We start from the raw sequence: 20802 nt of genomic DNA, 5'->3' as shown, positions 1-20802 counted from the left end.
CACCCTCATGTCATTCGCACGTGGTCAAACAACAACAGATCGATTGAACTTGACACACCCACATTAGACTCGATCGATTATCCTTGAATAAATTATGTCCCGTCATCCCCACGCTCGTGAATCAATAATTACCCCATCGATTATGTAAATCACCCTCATTTAAATAGCAACTTGCCAAAAAACAAAAGAAACAATGAACTTTAAACACCCACATTAGACGATATAGATTATACTTTTAAATATTATGTACATTCATCCCCACGCTCGTGAATCTATAATTCTACCCTCGCGTATGTAAATCACCCCTCATCTCATTCGCACGTGGCCAAACACCAACTGATCGATTGACCTTGACACACCCACATTAGACTCGATCGATAATCCTTGAATAAATTATGTCCCGTCAGCATTAAACTAAATTGTAGATGGCAGCAGGGTGTTCGTACGGGAGTAGCACCTCCCCCTCTACTAGCAATCAGGTTTAAATAAATATTTCCATATAAAATTTTAAGGGCATATGTGCTATTTTGAAAACCTAGGTACACATGTCCAATGTCTTTTGATATACCTTCAACCCCTCCCCTTGCTGAGATATTACTAATATGTTATGGCCTTTTTGTCATCTCTATCCCTCGCAAATAGAACCTCATTGGCATTAAGGAAAGTTGCTGTCCCCTCGGACCAAATATAATTCATAATTTCTTGCCCAGTCAGCAAGAAATTCCTAAAAATTTAACTTGTACATCGACATATGAGATGACCGATGGTATCTGTACCAGAAGAGTACCATTAACTGCTCAAACTACCTACCTACGAAATTTATTAGCCTGCATTAAAGCACTTCTTTTCCTGCATAGTAAATATCAACAGCATGCCAGACAACAAAGGAGAGCTCGGAGGAGACACAGACGCGAGTACTCTGAGGACCTTCTTCAAGGATTTAGTTTGGAAAAAACTTCAAAATTGCAAAACGAGTTAGGAATCAAGGTAATTATTTTTATCCCTTCGTTTCCCATTTTGTAATAAGGAAAAGATAGATTTATTAGAGTCTTAGACTGTTTGCGTGAATTTTTCCAAGTATCTTTTCGCACTCTGTTCCTTGTCAATATACTGACTTCGATATGCTAAGGAGGTTATTATTTTGAAATGTAGATTAAGTGAAACTACAGCATTCATCTTCCAGACACGAAAATAGCAACAACTTACCATCATAGACGTGATATCTTCCGTCTTTATAAACGACTACCGCTGGGTATTTCTTGAGTTTTATTTTCTGAAAAAAAAAAAAAAAACAGAATTGATTTTCCTTTCAACAACTTTTTGGCTTCTAAAAACAAGTGTTTTTTAAAGGAAAATTATATAAAACTTATGCCACTAGTTTTGATAGATGATTAAAATCCCCTTGAAGAAGTTTTACACATGGTATTTAGAAAATTGATTTTGCTGTGGCATCTTTCCAATTATCCACTCATTCCCACACATCACTTGATAAAATTCACCCCAACAAGTCTCTTTATGAGGTCGATCAATGCGAACGAAGTTAAAATAACTAACTCTTCTCACTTTAATCCTAGCAGGGATCATATTGATAATTCAAAATGGTTCCCAGACAACTGAGGTGGGTTTCGCTGTACCATCATATAAGGTTGATGCTCGTAAGTCCGGCTCGCATGCATGATTAGCTGCATATCAAGGTCTAAGCATAATCATGACCTACCAATCATGATGTTCTTCCGCTTTGTATGCAACCCTGATCGGTCAAAAGTGATGATGGCAAAGATTGATGTGTAGCTGAGCATACGTGTGAACGGGGATTTACGGCAAGATACAAAAAGTATTTACTAGAAAGTCAAATCTTCTCAGAACAACTATCATGGTAAAAAATTAAATAAAATAAGAAAACATGGGCATATTCATCCACGTGGGAGCTTTGCATGATTAACCGAGTAAGTGTCGGAAGGGGTGAATAAAACAATATATATTATAACCTTTTCAGTTTACAGACACACAAAATACTAAATCTCCACACTGTCAAAAAAAAATTGTTTGAAATTCAAGAAAAATTGTTCGTAGGCTATATGTTTATAAAAAAAAAAAAAAAAAAAGGAATTTCAATAGCTGAAAATCGTTGTGATTGAATATTTAGGGCCTTATTGGACTTCCCTAATCATTATTAAATTTCCAACTTGTGGAGAAACAAAAACATTGGATTTACAAACCCGAATTGTAATTTCAATTTGTTTACTGAATTACCTGTAAAATCAACATACAACTATTTGGTGATGATTCATCAATGGTGGCAACCCAGATTAACATACAGTGAATATAAGCCATATGTTATAACCATGACAATAAAAAATATCACAAGTATTATGACTTCCATAACAGCTTGGATTACGTCTATCTCATTCCAACTGGCCATAATAGCAGCCAGAAAAGGGCCTCAATGACTAAATTCCGAAATAAGCCAGAACCGGTCCTTCTCCCGCTCAGAGATATACTTTTCCACTCATCACAGAGTTCAGTGGAAACTTCGGTTTCCCAGCGTAATCATATTACCGAAATGATTCCATAAAGTATGATATTAAAATTTCATATTTCCTGTCTTGAATTTATTTAGAAACGGCCAAAAAAGATTATTTCTCTTTTATTAATTCACTGTAATTATTCCATAAGCCATACGAGATTAAAATTATTTTTTTTTTAAATATTCTCCCATTGCTCCAATATATTATTTATAAGAAAAAATGTCTCTACATAAATTTTTGTGTGTACATAAAACTGTGCCCATTATTTACTTGAAGTGGCACCATAGTCAAACTTAATATGATATTCAAGAAACTTCAATCTACTATTAAAATCCAAACCTTTTTGATTAATAAAACCTGCTTGCGTTGATAATTTAATTTTTCCTACATAAAAGTATATAAATCTTGATAATTTCAACGAGTTGTTGGACTTTAAGCACGAATCACAGTTTTAACAAAAAAACTGATTTTTTTTTTTGACTTGTTTGAATTCCAGTAGAAAATTTTGTCGGATATCCAATCTTTTTTACATTGCAGGATGGTAAAACAAGAAAAAACCATTACAGCATAGATTCTGACACAATCGATGGAAAGACTTTTTGAACCTTAAATCCATTCGTGAAAAATATTGAAAGAAGATTTTATATATGTTCTCTCTGCTTTTCTTTTCACTTGTTCTTACCAAGTTTAAATGCCATTTTTATAGAAGGTACCACTGACTCTTTCCAAAACCTCGACAATAATGTCCCTTCTCCCACGTTCTCTCGCCACCCGTATCTTATTCACTTACTTGGTCTCTCTTGCTTGCAAAACTATCTTCACCGTATTTTCATTACTTTTGTTTAATTCTTTTACTGCTTCTGCTGTCCCTTTTGTTTGAAATTGATATGAATACATTCCTGTTTATTAGAAGTGTTTGTTTCGCAAAATAATTATACAATGAATATTTATCATTTCTTGTCACCAATCTCCTCTAAATCTTTGATCTCATACAGAGATAGTATTGTGACAAGCCTTTCTCGCCCTTTGAAGCGTTTCTAAGGAATAGCTGGATTCTTGACGTCTATCGCCTTTCGTAGATAAGAAGGTCTAAAACAAGCCTTTTTTCAGCTCTATGAACATAATTATGGAATAATTCTTCCGGAAAAGTATCTCACTCAGTGCATATATTTATAGAAAATATTTGTTCCTATCATTAGAATTTTCCTTACTGCAGTCATTCATGTGTCAGTTACTAATGTTGGATTATTTATTTTATGTGCTTATTTCGAGAGAGAGATAGACTGAGAGAGACAGATAGGCAGAGAAAGAATGAAGAGAGAGAGAGGGAGAGAGAGAGAAGAGAGAGGAAGAGAAGTATAAAGGGAAAAAAGAAAGGGAGAGAGAAAAAGCCGTACGGGTCTAAGCCATACAGTCGAGATGGACTAAGAGAGAGAAAAAGTCACACGGCTTTTGATATATCCATGTTCCTAACTTGCATACAAAATTTATCATCCCCCTCATCAGAGTTCGTTGGTGATGGCTGGAAGATACGATTATTTTACTTGCATTGACTCTAATGACACTCTTAAAATATATTATTCAACACTATTAATGTGTTTAGGGTTATTGTTTTGTGCAGTGCTCTTTAGGTCCAGTACAAAATTCAGAGTTTCGTTTATATAGTGACACGTAATATCAGGTATCCTTCGTACAAAGTTTAGCAATACTTATCCAAGAAAAGAACCAGCTTCTCTGAGATAGTAGTGAAGAGCCTTTAGTAGCCTTAATCTTTACTGTTTCTAAGAATATTGTGGACATTTAAGAAGATTAAAAAGCAAGAGGATTTCACTTAAAATACTACTTTGTATGGTATTTTTTTCTAATTCCCAGATAATGTATTTTAATTATCTGACCACTAAAAAAACTTGGTACTCTTGCATTATGCGGGCCTTTCTAAAAAGTCAAGTTTGGTTAATGCTAATGAAATAAAATAGGATGAATATATAATAGTTTAGAAACAAATTTGGGTATATATTTGCACATTAGGGGTAGGGGGGGGGGGGGGGTGTTAAAGCATAGCATATATTAAATACGTAACCTAACCTAATATAACCTAACCTAACATAGGTACTGCTCCCCCCCCCCCACTAAACCCCAAAAAAACCGTAGTTTAATATCGTATACGCAATGAAAACAACGCTATCATTGCCTACTCTATAGCGGTTAACACGTCAAAAACGAGTGTTATCATTGCCTACTCCATAGTAGTTAACCCGAAAGGCCCGCATAATGCAAGAGTACCAAAATATTAAGTTACTTGACCTGTAATGACATCTTTTTTTTCATATATTTTCAGTTTAAAAAAAGGGTAAGAAATACTTGACAGTGCCAACAAGAACCATTCTAGGACAATTGAGACTGAATATCCTCTCACTTGGTCAAAAAGAAAGAAGAAGAGAAATCTTGTTCATGATCAGGGGGACTATACACGAGACATTCCCGTTATTTCCATGTAGAAGTCCGGTCCTTTCATCTCATCCCGTTGGACAAAAGACAAATAAACTACTAATTTAGCATTGGCCATGGATGCAACTGTAATTTGTTACGACAACATATATCTGAAAGGAATAATTGGTGATCAAAGGAGAAATTTGGATTGAGAGTTAAACCCAGGACTATCGCATTGGTATAACGAAATTGAGCTATGTGATACGCCGGATTTATGACTGAAATATATGTCGAAGACCACCATTGGCAGCTAGAGCTTTGATTATCCCAATTACAAGAAAATACAAACCCCAATACACCAACTTTTTTGGGGGGAGAGCTTATCTGTCTAAGTTTATTTATCTCATAATTATACTGTAGATAGGCCAAAGTATATAAATATTAGACAGTATGATCGTCCCCTATCTCACCCATTACAAAAACCCGGACCGAGGTCCGAGTGCTCCGGAGAACGTAAAAACATGAGCGACATTAGATCTTTTCACGGGTAGACAGTAGAAAGGCCTTATTGACTCGTGACGGGAGTCCATATATGGGCAGAGAGTCCCTAGGGAGAACACCTGTGCTGTCAGTTCGACGGGGGCACCATATATGGGCATAGAGTCCCTAGGGAGAACACCTGTGCTGTCAGTCGTGACGGGGCACTAAATATGGGCATGGAATCCCCAGGGAGAACACGTTTCCCAGAAATTGTTTCCAGGCGAAGTCTATTAATGTCTTTGATGTATTTCCAAGGAGAATTGTTTCCGGGCGAATGTTTATTAATGTCTTTGGAGTTCTTCCAGGAGAATTGTTTCCGGGCGTATGTTTGGATCTTAGAGATGAAGAGATTAACGCGGGAAAGGGCTTCCTAGTAATTTGAAATGTGACAGCGAAGGGATGCCAAAATCAAAACGAACACGCTGAAATTACGTTTAGGGGTTATTTGGGCGAAACCGTTTTAGACATTTTAGGGAATTATTTCGGCGAAACAGTTAGAGACATTATAAAAGATGATTTTGGAAGAGGTTTTAGAAGAGGATTTGAGGGTGAAACTCTGTGGTCCTTATAATACACAGGTTCCATTTGAACAGTGTCGTGAGGTCCTCTACCCCAACCCCAAAGGGCTCCGATCCCCCAACCCAAACCCCCAAAGAAGCCCCCGGTCCACAACGGTCCCCCGGCGCCCCCAAGGGCCCCCCGCGTCCCAAAGGCCCCTGAGCCCCCATTTTTCAATAATTTTTTAAGGCTTTATTATATCTTTTCAGAACAAGTTATTTTCCTAATGTCCATCCTAAACCCATTTTACAAGTTGAAGTACCCATCCTTTTCAACCACAACTTTACTATACTGCTTTTTTGAATGCTCTAACATCAAGCAATACTTTTCAAAGGCATTTCAGAACCAGTTCTTTTCTTAATATCCCTCCTAAACCCATTTTACAAATTGAAGAACCCATCCTTTTTACACACAACTTTACTTTACAGCTTTTTGAATGCTCCAACACCAAGCAATACTTTTCAACGGGTATTTCAGAAAAATTTATTTTTTTAATGTCCGTCCTAAGCCCATTTTACAAGTTGAAGTACCAATCCTTTTCACAACAAACTTTAGTTTATAATTTTTTATGTATGTGCAAGTTTTTTTTGTATGTGTTTATGTTTGCGTGTGTGTGTAAGTTTTTGTGTGTGTGTGTGTACGTTTCTTTGTGTGTGTGGATTTTTTTTTTTTTGTGTGTGAGTTTATGTGTGTTTGTGTAAGTTTCTGTGTGTGTGTATGTAAGTTTTTGTGTGTGTGTGTAAGTTTTTTGTGTGTGTGTGTGTGTGTGTAAGTTTTTGTGTGTGTGTGTAAGTTTGTGTGTGTGTGTGTAAGTTTTTATGTGTGTGTAAGTTTTTATGTGTGTCTAAGTTTTTTTTTGTGTGGGGGTAAGCTTTTGTGCATTCGCAAGTTTTTGTCTGTTTGTAAATTTGTGTGTGTGTAAGTTTTTGTGTGTGTGTGTAAGTTTTTGTGTGTTTGTGTAAGTTTTTTTTGTGGGTGTGCGTATTTTTTTTTTCGTGTTTAAGTTTTTATGTTTGTGTAAGTTTTTTTGTGTGTGTAAGTTTTTGTGTGTGTGTAAGTTTTTGTGTGTATGTCTATTTTTTTATGTGTGTGTGTGTTTTTATGCGTATGTGTTAGTGTTTTTTTGTGTGTTTAATTTTTTTTGTGTGTTTTAGTTTTTGTGTGTGTGTGTAATTTTTTGTGAGTGTGTGTAAGTTTTTTTGTGTGTAATTTTAATTTGTTTGTATGTTTTTGTGTTTGTGTTTTTTTTTTTGTTTGTTTTTTTTTTTTTGTTTGTTTAAGTTTTTGTGTTTTTTTGTTTTTTTTTTTGTGTTTAATTTTTTTTGTGTGTTTGTGTATTTGTTTGTGTGTGTGTTAGTTTGTGTGTGTGTGTTATTTTTTTTTTTTGTGTGTTAGTTTTTTTGTGTGTGTGTAAGTTTTTGTGTGTGTGTGTGTAAGTTTTTGTGTGTGTAAGTTTTTGTGTGTGTGTAAGTTTTTGTGTGTGTAAGTTTTTGTGTGTGTGTGTGTGTGTGTGTGTAAGTTTCTGTGTGTGTGTGTAAGTTTCTGTGTGTGTGTGTGTAAGTTTTTGTGTGTGTGTGTAAGTTTTGTGTAAGTTTTTATGTGTGTGTAAGTTTTTGTGTGTGTGTGTAATTTTTTGTGTGTGTGTGTGTTATTTTTTGTGACTGTGTGTAAGTTTATGTGTGTGTGTAAGTTTTTGTTTGTGTGTGTAAGTTTTGTGTAAGTTTTTGTGTGTTTGTCTGTTTTTGTGTGTGTGTGTTTTTTGTGTGTATGTAAGTTTTTTTTGTGTGTAAGTTTTTTGTGTGTATGTAAGTTTTTTATGTGCGTGTAATTTTGTGTGTGTGTGTGTAAGTTTTTGTGTGTGTGTAATTTTTTTGTGTGTGTGTAAGTTTTTGTGTGTTGGTAAGTTTGTGTGTGTGTGTGTGTAAGTTTTTGTTTTTGTGTTATTTTTTTGTGTGCGTGTAAGTTTTTGTGTGTGTGTATGTTTTTGTGTTTGTCTGTGTATCTGTGTAAGTTTTTGTAGAAATTTTTGTGTGTGTGTAAGTTTTTGTGTGTGTGTAATGTTTTATGCGTTCGTAATTTTTTGTTTGTGTTTAAGTTTTTGTGTATTTTTTTTTTTGTGTGCGTGTGCTAATTTGTGTGTGTGTGTGTATGTTTGTGCTTGTGTTTTTTTTTGTTCTGGTTTGTTTAAGTTTTTTTTTTTGTGTTTGATTTTTTTTTTGTGGGTTTAAGTTTTTGTGTGTTTTTTATTTTTTGTGTTTGTGTAATTTTTTTTTTGTGTGTAATTTTTTTTGTGTGTGTGTAAGTTTTTATGTGTGTGTGTAAGTTTATGCGTGTGTGTAAGTTTTTTTGTGTGTGTGTAAGTTTTTGTGTGTGTTTAAGTTTTTGTGTGTGTGTGTAAGTTTTTGTGCGTGTGTGTAAGTTTTTGTGTGTGTAAGTTTAATGTGTTTGTAAGTTTTTTTGTGTGTGTAAGTTTTTGTGTGTGTTTAATTTTTTTTGTGTGTGTAAGTTTTTTTGTGTGTGTATGTGTTTTTGTTTGTGTATGTTTTTGTGTGTGTGTATGTTTTTGTGTGTGTGTTTTTTTTTGTGTGTGTGTGTTAGTTTTTGTGTGTGTGTAAGTTTTTGTGTGTGTGTGTGTAAGTTTTTGTGTGTGTGTGTAAGTTTCTGTGTGTGTGTGTGTGTAAGTTTCTGTGTGTGTGTGTGTAAGTTTTTGTGTGTGTGTGTAAGTTTTGTGTAAGTTTTTATGTGTGTGTAAGTTTTTATGTGTGTGTAAGTTTGTGTGTGTGTGTGTAAGTTTTTGTGCCTGTGTGTAAGTTTATGTGTGTGTGTAAGTTTTTTTGTGTGTGTGTAAGTTTTGTGTGTGTGTGTGTGTGTAAGTTTTTGTGTGTGTGTGTTTTTTTTGTGTGTGTTAGTTTTTTTTGTGTATAAGTTTTTTTTGTGTATGTAAGTTTTTTATGTGCGTGTAATTTTGTGTGTGTGTGTGTAAGTTTTTTTGTGTTTGTAAGTTTTTTGTGTGTGTGTGTAAGTTTTTTTGTGTGTGTAAGTTTGTGTGTGTGTGTGTGTAAGTTTTTGTGTGTGTGTATGTTTTTTGTGTTTGTTTAATTTTTTTTGTGTGTGTTAGATCTTTTGTGTGTGTGTTTGTTTTTGTTTATTTTTATTTTTTTTTGTATTTTTTTGTTTGTGTTTAAGTTTTTTTGTGTGTGTATGTTTGTGTGTGTGTGTAAGTTTTTGTGTGTGTGTAAGTTTTTGTGTGTGTGTAAGTTTTTGTGTGTGTGTAAGTTTTTGTGTGTGTGTAAGCTTTGTGTAAGTTTTTATGTGTGTGTAAGTTTGTGTGTGTGTGGTAAGTTTTTGTGTGTGTGTGTAAGTTTTTGTGTGTATCTAAGTTTTTTTGTGTGTGTGTAATTTTTTGTGAGTGTGTGTTATTGTGTGTTTGTGTTTAAGTTTTTTTGTGTGTTTAAGTTTTTTTGTGTTGGTAAGTTTTTTTTGTGTGTGTGTAAGTTTTTGTGTGTGTGTAAGTTTTTTTGTGTGTGTGTAAGTTTTTGTGTTTGTGTAAAGTTTTTTTTGTGTGTAAGTTTTTTGTGTGTATGTAAGTTTTTTGTGTGTAAGTTTTTGTGTGTGTGTGTAATTTTGTGTGTGTGTGTTTGTGTGTGTGTTAGTTTTTGTGTGTTTGTTTGTAATTTTTTGTGTGTGTGTTAGTTTTTTTTTTGTGTGTAAGTTTGTTTGTTTGTGTAAATTTTTATGTGTGTGTGTAAGTTTGTGTAAGATTTTTGTGTGTGTGTAAGTTTTTATGTGTGTGTTAGTTATTGTATGTCTTTTAGTTTTTGTGTGTGTGTGTAAGTTTTTGTGTGTGTGCGTGTAAGTTTTTTTGTGTGTGTAAGTTTTTGTGTGTGTGTGTAAGTTTTTGTGTGTGTGTGTGTGTGTAAGTTTATATGTGTGTGTAAGTTTTTGTGTGTGTGTAATTTTTTGTGTGTGTCTTAGTTTTTGTGTTCGTTTTATATTGTGTGTGTGTGTAAGTTTTTTTTGTGTGTGTAAGTTTTTGTGTGTGTGTAAGTTTTTTTGTGTGGGTGTAAGTTTTTGTGTGTGTGTGTAAGTTTCTGTGTGTGTGTGTGTGTAAGTTTTTGTGTGTATGTGTGTAAGTTTTTTTGTGTGTGTGTGTGTGTAAGTTTTTGTGTGTGTGTGTGTGTGTGTAAGTTTTTGTGTGTGTGTGTAAGTTTTTGTGTGTTTGTAAGTTTTTGTGTGTGTATAAGTTTTTTTTGTGTGTGGGTAAGTTTTTGTATATGTGTAAGTTTTTGTGTGTGTGTAAATTTTTGTGTTTGTTTTATTTTATTAGTGTGTGTTATATTGTTTGTGTTTGTGTAAGTTTTTGTGTGTGTGTGTAAGTTTTTATGTGTGTGTAAGTTTTTGTGTGTGTGTTAGTTTTTATGTGTGTGTTAGTTTTTGTGTGTGTAAGTTTTTGTGTGTATGTATAAGTTTTTATGAGTGTGTGTAAGTTTATGCGTGTGTGTAAGTGTTTTTGTGTGTGTGTAAGTTTTTGTGTGTGTTTAAGTTTTTGTGTGTGTGTAAGTTTTTATGTGTGTGTAAGTTTTTGTGTGTGTGTAAGTTTTTGTGTGTATGTATAAGTTTTTATGTGTGTGTGTGAGTTTTTGCGTGTGTGTAAGTTTTTTGTGTGTGTTTAAGTTTTTGTGTGTGTGTAAGTTTTAGTGTGTGTGTGTGTGTAAGTTTTTGTGTGTGTGTGTAAGTTTTTGTGTGTGTAAATATTTGTGTGTGTTTAAGGGAGTTTTTTAGTTTATTTTTTCGTGTTTTTGTAAGTTTTTGTGTTTCTGTCAGTTTTTGTGTGTGTGTATTAGTGTGTTTTTTTGTAAGTTTTTGTGTGTGTGTGTAATTTTTTTTGTGTGTGTAAGTTTTTGTGTGTGTGTTATTTTGTGTGTGTGTGTGTTAGTTTGTGTGTGTGTGTGTATGTTTCTTTGTGTGTGTGTGTTAGTTTTTGTGTGTGTGTGTAAGTTTCTGTGTGTGTGTGTGTGTGTGTGTTAGTTTCTGTGCGTGTGTGTGTGTAAGTTTTTTTGTGTGTGTGTTAGTTTTGTGTTAGTTTTTATTTGTGTGTTAGTTTGTGTGTGTGTGTGTGTGTAAGTTTTTCTGTGTGTGTTTGGTTTTGTGTGTGTGTAAGTACTTGTGTGCCGTAGTTAGTTTTTTTGTGTGTGTGTTTGTGGGTTTGTTGTTCTTTTAAGTTTTTGTGTGTGTGTTAGTTTTTTTGTGTGTGTAAGTTATTGTTTTTGTGTAAGTTTTTGTGATTGCGTAAGTTTTTTTTGTGTCTGTGTTATTTTTTTTGTGTTTTTGAGTTTTTTGTGTGTGTTTTAGTTTTTGTGTGTGTGTAAGTTTGTGTGTGTGTGTAAGTTTTTGTGTTTTTGTTATTTTATTTGTGTGATTAATTTTGTTTTTGTTCTTAATTTTGTTTGTGTTTTTTAGTTCTTGTTTGTGTGTGTTAGCTTTTGTATGTAAGTTTTTGTGTGTGTAAGTTTTTGTGTATGTGCAATTTTTTTGTGTTTGTGCAAGTTTTTGTGTGTGTGTGTGCAAGTTTTTTTGTGTGTGTCAGTTTTTGTGTGTGTGTAAGTTTTTGTGTGTGTCTAAGTTTTTTTGTGTGTGTGTAAGTTTTGTGTAAGTTTTTATTTGTGTGTAAGTTTTTATGTGTGTGTAAGTTTTTGTGTGTGTGGGTAAGTTTATTTGTGTTTGTAAGTTTTTTTTTGTTTGTGTAAGTTTCTTTTTGTGTTTAATTTTTTTTGTTTTTGTAATTTTTTGTTTGTATGTAAGTTTTTGTGTGGGTAAGTTTTTTGTGTGTGTGTTTAATTTTTTGTTTGTGTGTTTTAGTTTTTGTTTGTTTTTTAGTTTTTGTGTGTGTTTGTAAGTTTTTTTGTGTTTATAAGTTTTTGTGTGTGTGTAAGTTTGTGTGTGTGTGTGTAAGTATGTGTAAGTTTTTGTGTGTGTGTATGTTTTTGTGTGTGTGTGTTTGTTTTTTTGTGTGTGTGTAAGTTTTTGTGTGTGTGTAAGTTTTTGTGTGTGTGTGTGTAAGTTTTTGTTTGTGTGTGTAAGTTTTTTGTGTGTGTGTAAGTTTTTGTGTATGTGTTTAAGTTGATGTGTGTGTTTAATTTTGTACGTGTGTGTGTAAGTTTTTGTGTGTGTGTAAGTTTTTTTTGTGTGTGTAAGTTTTTGTGTGTGTGTAAACTGTTACGTGTGTTTAAGCCTTTGTGTTTTTGTTTGTTTTTTTTTATGTGTTTAATATAGTTTGTTTTTGTAATTTTTTTTGAGTGTGTGTAAGTTTTTTTGTGTGTGTGTAAGTTTTTGTGTGTGTGTAAGTTTTTTTGTGTGTGTGTGTAAGTTTTTGTGTGTGTGTGTGTGTAAGTTTTTTTGTGTGTGTGTAAGTTTTTGTGGGTTTGTAAGTTTTTGTGTGTGTGTTTTCTTTTGTGTGTGTGTGTTAGTTTTTGTGTTTGTGTAAATTTTTTTGTGTGCGTGTAAGTTTTTCTGTGTGTGTAAGTTTTTGTGTGTATGTAAGTTTTTGTGAGTGTGCGTGTTTTTGTGTGTTTCATTTTTTGTGTGTGTGTAATTTTTTGTTTGGGTTTAAGTTTTTTTGTGGGTCTGTGTGTAAGTTTTTGTGTATGTGTAAGTTTTTTATTTGTGTGTAATTTTTTGTGTGTGTGTAAGTGTTTTTGTGTGTATGTAAGTTTTTTTTGTGTGTGTAAGTTTTTGTGTGTGTGTAAGTTTTGTGTGTATGTGTCAGTTTTTGTGTGTGTTTAAGTTTTTGTGTGTGTGTAAGTTGTTGTGTGTGTGGAATGTTGTATGTGTGTGCTAGTTTTTGTGTGTGTGTAATTTTTTTTGTGTGTTTTATTTTTTGTGTTTGTGTGTTAGTTTTTGTGTGTGTGTGTGTAATTTTTTGTGTGTGTGTAAGTTTTTGTGTTTGTGTAAGTTTGTGTATGTGCGTGTGTAATTTTTTGTGTGTGTGTGTGTAAGTTTTTTTGTGTGTGTTAGTTTTTATGTTTGTGTTAGTTTGTGTGTGTGTGTAATTGTTTGTGTGTGTGTGTGTTTTTGTGTGTGTAAGTTTTTTTGTGTGTGTAAGTTTTTGTGTGTGTGTGTAAGTTTTTGTGTGTGTGTAAGTTTGTGTGTGTATAAGTTTTTGTGTGTTTGTAAGTTTTTGTGTGTGTGTGTAAGTTTTTTTGTGTGTGTTTGTAAGTTTTTATGTCTGTGTAAGTTTTTTGTGTGTATGTAAGTTTTTTTGTGTGTGTAAGTTTTTGTGTGTGTGTGTGTGTATGTTTTTGTGTGTGTGTGTAAGTTTTTGTGGGTGTGTAAGTTTTTGTGTAGGTTTTTATTTGTGTGTAAGTTTTTTTGTGTGTTTGTAAGTTTTTGTGTGTGTGTAAGTTTTTTGTGTGTGTGTTAGTTTTTGTGTGTGTGTTTGTTTTTGTGTGTTTGTAAGTTTTTGTGTGCGTGTATGATTTTGTATGTGTGTGTGTGTATGTTTTTTTTGTGTGCGTGATTTTTTGTGTGTGTGTAATTTTTTGTGTGTGTGTGTGTGTAATTTTTTGTGTGTGTGTAAGTTTTTGTGTGTGTGTTTAAGTTTTTGTGTGTGTGCAAGTTTTTGTGTGTGTGTGTAAGTTTGTGAGTGTGTGTTATTTTTTGTGTGTGTGTGTGTCTGTAAGTTTTTGTGTGTGTGTATGTTTTTGTGCGTTAGTTAGTTTTTGTGTGTGTGTATGTTTCTTTGCGTGTTTGTAAGTTTTGTGTGTGTGGGTTAGTTTCTTTCTGTGTGTGTGCGTAAGTTTTTGTGTGTGTGTGTAAGTTATGTGCGTGTGTGTAAGTTTTTGTGTGTGTGTAAGTTTTTTTGTGTGTGTAAGTTTTTTGTGTGTGTGTAAGTTTTTGTGTGTGTGTATGTTTTTGTGTGTGTGTGTAAGTTTGTGTGTGTGTGTAATTTTTTGTATGTGTGTATTTTTGTGTGTTTGGTTGTTAGATTTTTTGTGCTTGTGTTAGTTTTTTTGTTTTTTTTAGTTTTTTTGTGTGTGTTAGTTTTTTGTTTTTTTTTTTTTTGGTTTGTGTTTGTTAGTGTGTTTGTTTTTGTAAGTTTTTGTGTGTGTTTTTGTTTTTGTGTGTGTGTAAATTTTTTTGTGTGTGTGTACGTTTTTGTGTGTGTGTAAGTTTTTTTTTGTGTGTGTAAGTTTTTGTGCGTGTGTAAGTTTTTGTGTGTGTGTAAGTTCTTGTGTGTGTGTAAGTTTTTTGTTTGTGTAATTTTTTTTGTGTGTGCAAATTTTTGTGTGTGTGTGTGTAAGTTTTTGTGTGTGTGTAAGCTTTTTTGTGTGTGTAAGTTTTTGTGTGTGTGTGTAAGTTTTTGTGTGTGTGTAATTTTTTGTGTGTGTGTGTGTAAGTTTTTGTGTGTGTGTGTAAGTTTATGTGTGTGTGTAAGTTTTTGTGTGTGTAAGTTTTTTTGTGTGTGTTATTTTGTTTATGTGTGTTTGTGTTTGTTTGTGTGTTTGTTTGTGTGTGTGTGTGTAAGTTTCTGTGCGTGTGTGTGTGCAAGTTTTTGTGTGTGTGTAAGTTTTGTGTGTGTAAGTTTTTGTGTGTGTGTAAGTTTTTGTGTGTGTGTAAGTTTTGTGTGTGTGTGTGTAAGTTTTTTGTGTGTGTGTAAGTTTATGTGTGTGTGTAAGTTTTTGTGTGTTTAATTTTTTTTTGTGTAGTTTAGTTTTTTTGTGTTTTTAAGTTTTTGTGTGTGTGTAAGTTTTTTGTGTGTGTGTAAGTTTTTGCGTTTGTTTAAGTTTTTGTGTGTGTGTAATTTTTTGTTTGTGTTTAAGTTTTTTTTGTGTGGGTTAGTTTTTTTGTGTGTGTAAGTTTGTGTGTGTGTGTGTGTAAGTTTTTTGTGTGTTTGTAATTTTTTTTTGTGGTTGTTTAAGTTTTTTTGTGGATGTATGTGTGTTTATTAGTTTTTTTGTGTGTGTGTAAGTTTTTTTATGTGTGTAAGTTTTTTTGTGTTTGTAATTTTTTTTATGTGTGTAAGTTTTTTTGTGTGTGTAAGTTTTTGTGTGTGTGTAAGTTTTGAGTGTGTGTAAGTTTTATGTGTGTGTGTAAGTTTTTGTGTGTGTGTTAGTTTTTTTGTGTGTGTGTAAGTTTATGTGTGTGTGTGTAAGTTTTTGTGTGTGTGTAAGTTTTTGTGTGTGTGTGTGTAAGTTTTTGTGTGTGTGTAAGTATTTGTGTGTTTGTAAGTTTTTGTGTGTGTGTAAATTCTTTTGTTTGTTTGTAAGTTTTTGTGTTAATTTTTTTATTTGTGTTAGTTTTTTTGTTTCTGTTAGTTTTTATGTTTGTGTAAGTTTTTGTGTATATTTCAGTTTTTGTGTGTGTGTGTGTAATTTTTTGTGTGTGTGTGTAAGTTTTTGTGTGTGTGTGTGTAAGTTTTTGTGTGTGTGTGTGTTTGTAAGTTTATATGTGTGTGTAAGTTTTTGTGTGTGTGTAAGCTTTTGTGTGTGTGTAAGTTTTTTTTGTGTGTGTAAGTTTTTTTGTGTGTGTAAGTTTTTTCTGTGTTTGTTTAATTTTTTTTTTGTGTGTAAGTTATTTTGTGTGTGTGTAAGTTTTTGTGTGTGTGTGAGTTTTTTTGTGTGTGTAATTTTTTGTGTGTGTGTGTAAGTTTTTTTTTTGTGTTTAAGTTTTTTTGTGTGTGTTAGTTTTTTTGTGTGTGTAAGTTTTTTTGTGTGTGTGTAATTTTTTGTGTTTGTTTAATTTTGTGTTTTTGTATAATTTTGTTTGTGAGTGTAAGTTTTTGTTTGTGTGTCAGTTTTTTGTGTGTGTGTCAGTTTTTGTGTGTGTGTAAGTTTTTGAGTGTGTGTGTAAGTTTCTGTTTGTGTGTAAGTTTTTGTGTGTGTGTGTTATTTTTTGTGTGTGTTTGTTAGTTTTTGTGTGTGTCTATGTTTTTGTGTGTGTGTAAGTTTTTATGTGTGTGTAAGTTTGTGTGTTTGTGTGTGTAAGTTTCTATGTGTGTGTGTGTAAGTTTTGTGTAAGTTTTTCTGTGTGCGTCAGTTTTTGTGTGTGTGTAAGTTTGTGTGTGTGTGTGTGTAAGTTTGTGTGTGTGTGTGTAAGTTTTTGTGCCTGTGTTTTATTTTATGTGTGTTTGTAAGTTTTTTGTGTGTGTGTTATTTTTTGTGTGTGTTTAAGTTTGTGTGTGTGTGTAAGTTTTTTTTTTGCATGTTTAATTTTTTGCGTGTGTGTAAGTTTTTTGTGTATGTGTAAGTTTTTGTGTGTGTGTAAGTTTTGTGTGTGTATGTAAGTTTTTTATGTGCGTGTAAGTTTGTGTGTGTGTGTAAGTTTTTGTGTGTGTGTAATTTTTTTGTGTGTGTGTAAGTTTTTGTGTGTGTGTAAGTTATTTTGTGTGTGTGTAAGTTTCTGTGTAAATTTTTTTGTGTGTGTCAGTTTTTGTGTTTGTGTTAGTTTTTGTGTGTGTGTCATTTTTTTTGTGTGTGTAATATTTTTTTTGTGTGTATGTTTTTTTTTGTGTCTTAGTTTTTGTGTGTGTGTGTAAGTTTTTGTGTGATTTTTTTTGTGTGTGTAAGTTTTTGTGTGTGTGTAAGTTTTTGTGTGTGTGTAAGTTTTTTTGCGTGTGGGTCAGTTTTATTGTGTGTGTATTTTTGTTTGTGTGTGTGTTAGTTTTTTTGCGTGTGTCAGTTTTTGTGTGTGTGTATGATTTTGTGTGTTCTTAAGTTTTTGTGTGTGTGTAAGTTTTTGTGTGTGTGTAAGTTTCTGAGTGTGTGTAATTTTATCTGTGTGTGTAAGTTTTTTTTGTGTGTGTAAGTTTTTTGTGTGTATGTAAATTTTTGTGTTTGCGTAAGTTTTTTGTGTGTGTGTGTATGTTATTGTGTGTGTGTAAGTTTTTTTGTGTGTGTGTTTAAGTTTTTGTGTGTGTGTTAGTTTTTTGTTTGTGTTTTATTTTTTTTGTGTGTGTAAATTTTTTTGTGTGTGTGTTAGTTTGTGTAAGTTTTTGTGTGTGTGTAAGTTTTTTTGTTTTTTTAAGTTTTTTTGTGTGTTTTATTTTTTGTGTTTTTGTAAGTTTTTTGTGTGTGTGTGTTATTTTTTTTGTGTGTCTGTTAGTTTTTGTGTGCGTGTAAGATTTTGTGTGTGTGTGTGTGTGTGTAAGTTTTTTTGTACGCCTGTAAGTTTGTGTGTTTTTTTGAGTTTTTGTGTGCGTTTGTAAGTTTTTTTTGTGTTTGTAAGTATTTTTGTGTGTGTGTAAGTTTTTTGTTTGTGTTTATGTTTTATTTTGTTTTTAAGTTTTTTTGTTTTTGTTTAATTTTTTTTGTGTGGGTTTAAGTTTTTGTGTGTGTGTTTGTTTTTGTGTGTGTAAGTTTTTGTGTGTGTGTATTTTTGTTTTTTTTTTTAAGTTTTTTTGTGTCTTTTAGTTTTTATGTGTGTGTATTTTTCCTTGTGTTTTTAAGTTTTTTTGTTAGTGTAAGTTTTTGTGTGTGTGTGTGTAATTTTTTGTGTGTGTGTTAGTTTTTGTGTGTGTGTAAGTGTTTGTGTGCGTGTTAGTTTTTGTGTGTGTATGTGTTATCTTTTTTGTGTGTGTCAGTTTTTGTGTGTGTGTAAGTTTTTTTGTTTGTCTTATTTTTTTTTTTTGTTTTTTATCTTTTTTTTAGTTTTTTTTTTTTTGTAATTTTGTGTTTGTGTGTAAGTTTTTTTGTGTGTGTGTTGGTTTATGTGTTTGTGTAAGTTTTTTTTTTTGTGTTTAAGTTTTTTTGTGTGTGTAAGTTTTTTTTTGTGTGTTTATTTTTTTGTGTGTGTTTAAGTTTTTTGTGTGTGTTTTAGTTTTTGTGTGTGTGTAATTTTTTTTGTGTGTGTTAGTTTTTTGTGCGTATGTAAGTTTTTTTGTATCTTTAAGTTTTTTGCGTGTATGTAAGTTTTTTTGTGTGTAAGTTTTTGTGTGTGTGTAAGTTTTTTTGTGTGTGTGTCTAAGTTTGTTTGTGTGTGTATGTTTTTGTGTGTGTTTGTGTAAGTTTTTGTGTGTGTGTAAGTTTTTTGTGTGTGTGTAAGTTTTTTTGTGTGTGTGTAAGTTTGTGTAAATTTATTTGTGTGTGTTATTTTTTGTGTTTTTTTAATTTTCTGAGTGTTTGTAAGTTATTTTGTGTTTGTAATTTTTTGTTTGCGTTTATAAGTTTTTGTGTGTGTGTGTAAGATTTTGTGTGTATGTGTGTGTGTAATTTTATTTGTGTGTGTGTAAGTTTTTGTGTGTGTGTAAGTTTTTGTGTGTGTGTGTAAGTTTTTTTTTTGTGTGAAAGTTTTTTTGTGTTTGTAAGTTTTTTGTGTGTGTGTAAGTTTTTGTGTGTGTATTAGTTTTTTTGTGTGGGTGTAAGTTTGTGTGTGTGTGTAAGTTTTTGTGTGTGTGTGTGTGTGTGTAAGTTTGTGTGTGTGTGTGTAATTTTTTATGTGTGTGTAAGTTTTTGTGTGTGTGTAAGTTTTTTTTATGTGTGGGTAAGTTTTTGTGTATGTGTAAGTTTTTGTGCTTTAGTTTTTGTGCGTAAATTTTGTGTGTGTGTGTAAGTTTTTTTGTGTGTGTAAGTTTTGTGTGTGTGTAAGTTTTTATGTGTGTGTAAGTTTTTGTGTGTGTGTGTAAGTTTTTTTGTGCGTGTTAGTTTTTGTGTGTGTGTGTAAGTTTTTGTATGTGTGTAAATTTTTGTGTTTGTGTGTGTAAGTTTATGTGTGTGTGTAAGTTTTTGTGTGTGTGTAATTTTTTGAGTGAGTGTAAGTTTTTTTTTTTGTGTAAGTTTTTGTATGTGTGTAAGTTTTTATGTGTGTGCTAGTTTTTTTGTGTTTGTGTAAGTTTTTGTGTGTGTGTAAGTTTTTGTGTGTGTGTGTAAGTTTTTGTGTGTGTGTGTTAGTTTTTGTGTGTGTGTAAGTTTTTGTGTGTGTGTAAGTTTTTGTGTGTGTGTAAGTTTTTGTGTGTGTGTGTGTGTAAGTTTCTGTGTGTGTGTGTGTAAGTTTTGTGTAAGTTTTTTTGTGTGCGTAAGTTTTTGTGTGTGTGTAAGTTTGTGTGTGTGTGTGTTTAAGTTTGTGTGTGTGTTTGTTATTTTTTGTGCCTGTGTTTAATTTTATGTGTGTTTGTAAGTTTGTTTGTGTGTTTTTAAGTTTTGTGTGTGTGTGTGTGTAAGTTTTTGTTTGTGTGTAAGTTTTTTTTTTGTATGTTTAATTTTTTGTTTTTTTGTAAGTTTTTTTGTTTATAAGTTTTTTTGTGTGTGTAAGTTTTTGTTTGTGTGTAAGTTTTTGTTTGTGTGTAAGTTTGTGTGTGTGTGTGTATGTTTTTTTGTTTGTTTAATTTTTTTGTGTGTGTGTAAGTTTTTTTGTATGTGTAAGTTCTTGTGTTTGTGTGTAAGTTTCTGTGTAAGTTTTTTTTTGTGTGTGTAAGTTTTTGTGTGTGTGTAAGTTTTTTTGTGTGTGTAAGTTTTTTTGTGTGTGTCAGATTTTGTGTGTGTTTAAGTTTTTGTGTGTGTCTAAGTTTTTTTGTGTGTGTGTAAGTTTTTGTGTGTGTGTTAGTTTTTGTTTGTGTGTTAGTTTTTGTGTGTGTGTTAGTTTTTTTGAGTGTGTGTAAGTTTTATTGTGTGTGTAAGTTTTTTTGTGTGTGTGTAAGTGTGTGTGTGTGTGTATGTTTCTTTGGGTGTGTGTTAGTTTTTGTGTGTGTGTAAGTTTTTGTGTGTGTGTAAGTTTTTTTTGTGTGTGTTTAAGTTTTTGTGTGCTTGTAAGTTTTTTTTGTGTGTAAGTTTTTGTTTTTATTTAAGTTTTTGTTTATTTGTATTTTTTTGTGTGTGTGTGTTTAAGTGTGTGTGTGTTTTTCAGTTTTTGTGTGTGTGTGTGTAAGTTTTTTTGTTTTTGTAAGTTTTTTGTGTTTTTTTAATTTTTTTGTTTGTGTGTAAGTTTTTTTTTGTGTGTGTTAGTTTGTGTGTGTGTGTGTAAGTTTTTTTGTTTTTGTATGTTTGTGTTTGTGTTTGTTTTTTTTTTTTTTTTAGTGTGTTTTTGTTTGTTTTTAAGTTTTTGTGTGTGTGTGTAAGTTTTTTTTTTTGTGTGTTAGATTTTGTGTGTGTGTTGTGTGTGTTTGTTAGTTTTTATGTGTGTTTGTAAGTTTTTTTGTGTGTTTAAGTTTTTGTGTGTGTGTAAGTTTTTGTTTGTTTTTTTAATTTTTTTTGTGTGTTTTATTTTTTGTGTGTGTTTTTATTTTTTTTTTTTTTTGTAATTTTTTGTGTGTAAGTTTTTTTTTGTGTTTTTGAGTTTTTGTGTGTGTGTAAGTTTTTGTGTGTGTTTTTTTTTTTTTTTTTTTTAAGTTTTTTTGTGTTTTTAATTTTTTGTGCGTTTGTTTAATTTTTTGTGTGTGTGCAAGTTTTTGTGTGTGTGTAAGTTTTTTTGTGTGTGTAACTTTTTGTGTGTGTGTGTGTAAGTTTATGTGTGTGTGTTAGTTTTTGTGTTTGTGTTAGTTTTGTGTGTGTGTGTAAGTTTTTGTGTGTGTGTGTGTAAGTTTTTTTGTGTGTGTAAGTTTTTGTGTGTGTGTAAGTTTTTTTGTGTGTCTAATTTTTTTTTTTTGTTTGTTAGCTTTTGTGTTAGTTTTTATTTTTTTTTTATTTTGTGTTTGTGTTTAATTTTTTGTGTGTGTGGGTTGGTTTTTGTGTTTGTTTAAGTTTTTGTGTGTGTGTTAGTTTTTTTGTGTGTGTAAGTTTTTTTGTGTGTGTGTAATTTTTTGTGTGTGTGTAAGTTT

At 31.9% G+C, this 20802-nt stretch overlaps 1 protein-coding gene and 1 non-coding gene across 3 annotated transcripts in view; both read right to left on the bottom strand.

The window, feature by feature from the left end:
• Window positions 1–20802, bottom strand: part of Tmx3 (Thioredoxin-related transmembrane protein 3) — a 234963-nt gene that overhangs the window by 101215 nt on the left and 112946 nt on the right. For both annotated transcript variants that reach the window (XM_089100129.1, XM_089100130.1), the window contains one exon: window positions 1207–1273. In XM_089100129.1, coding sequence (XP_088956255.1) covers window positions 1207–1273 — 67 coding nt within the window. The remainder of the gene's footprint in view (window positions 1–1206; window positions 1274–20802) is intronic.
• Window positions 2385–2586, bottom strand: LOC148944410 (small nucleolar RNA U3). Its single transcript, XR_016142907.1, has one exon. It is a non-coding gene; the product is annotated as a small nucleolar RNA U3 (small nucleolar RNA).

This window comes from Artemia sp. Qi Xiang Cuo, chromosome 14 (genome assembly GCF_049724085.1).
Source record: "Artemia sp. Qi Xiang Cuo chromosome 14, ASM4972408v1, whole genome shotgun sequence".
Classification (NCBI taxonomy): domain Eukaryota; kingdom Metazoa; phylum Arthropoda; class Branchiopoda; order Anostraca; family Artemiidae; genus Artemia; species Artemia sp. Qi Xiang Cuo.
This window is presented reverse-complemented; position numbering and strand designations above follow the sequence as displayed.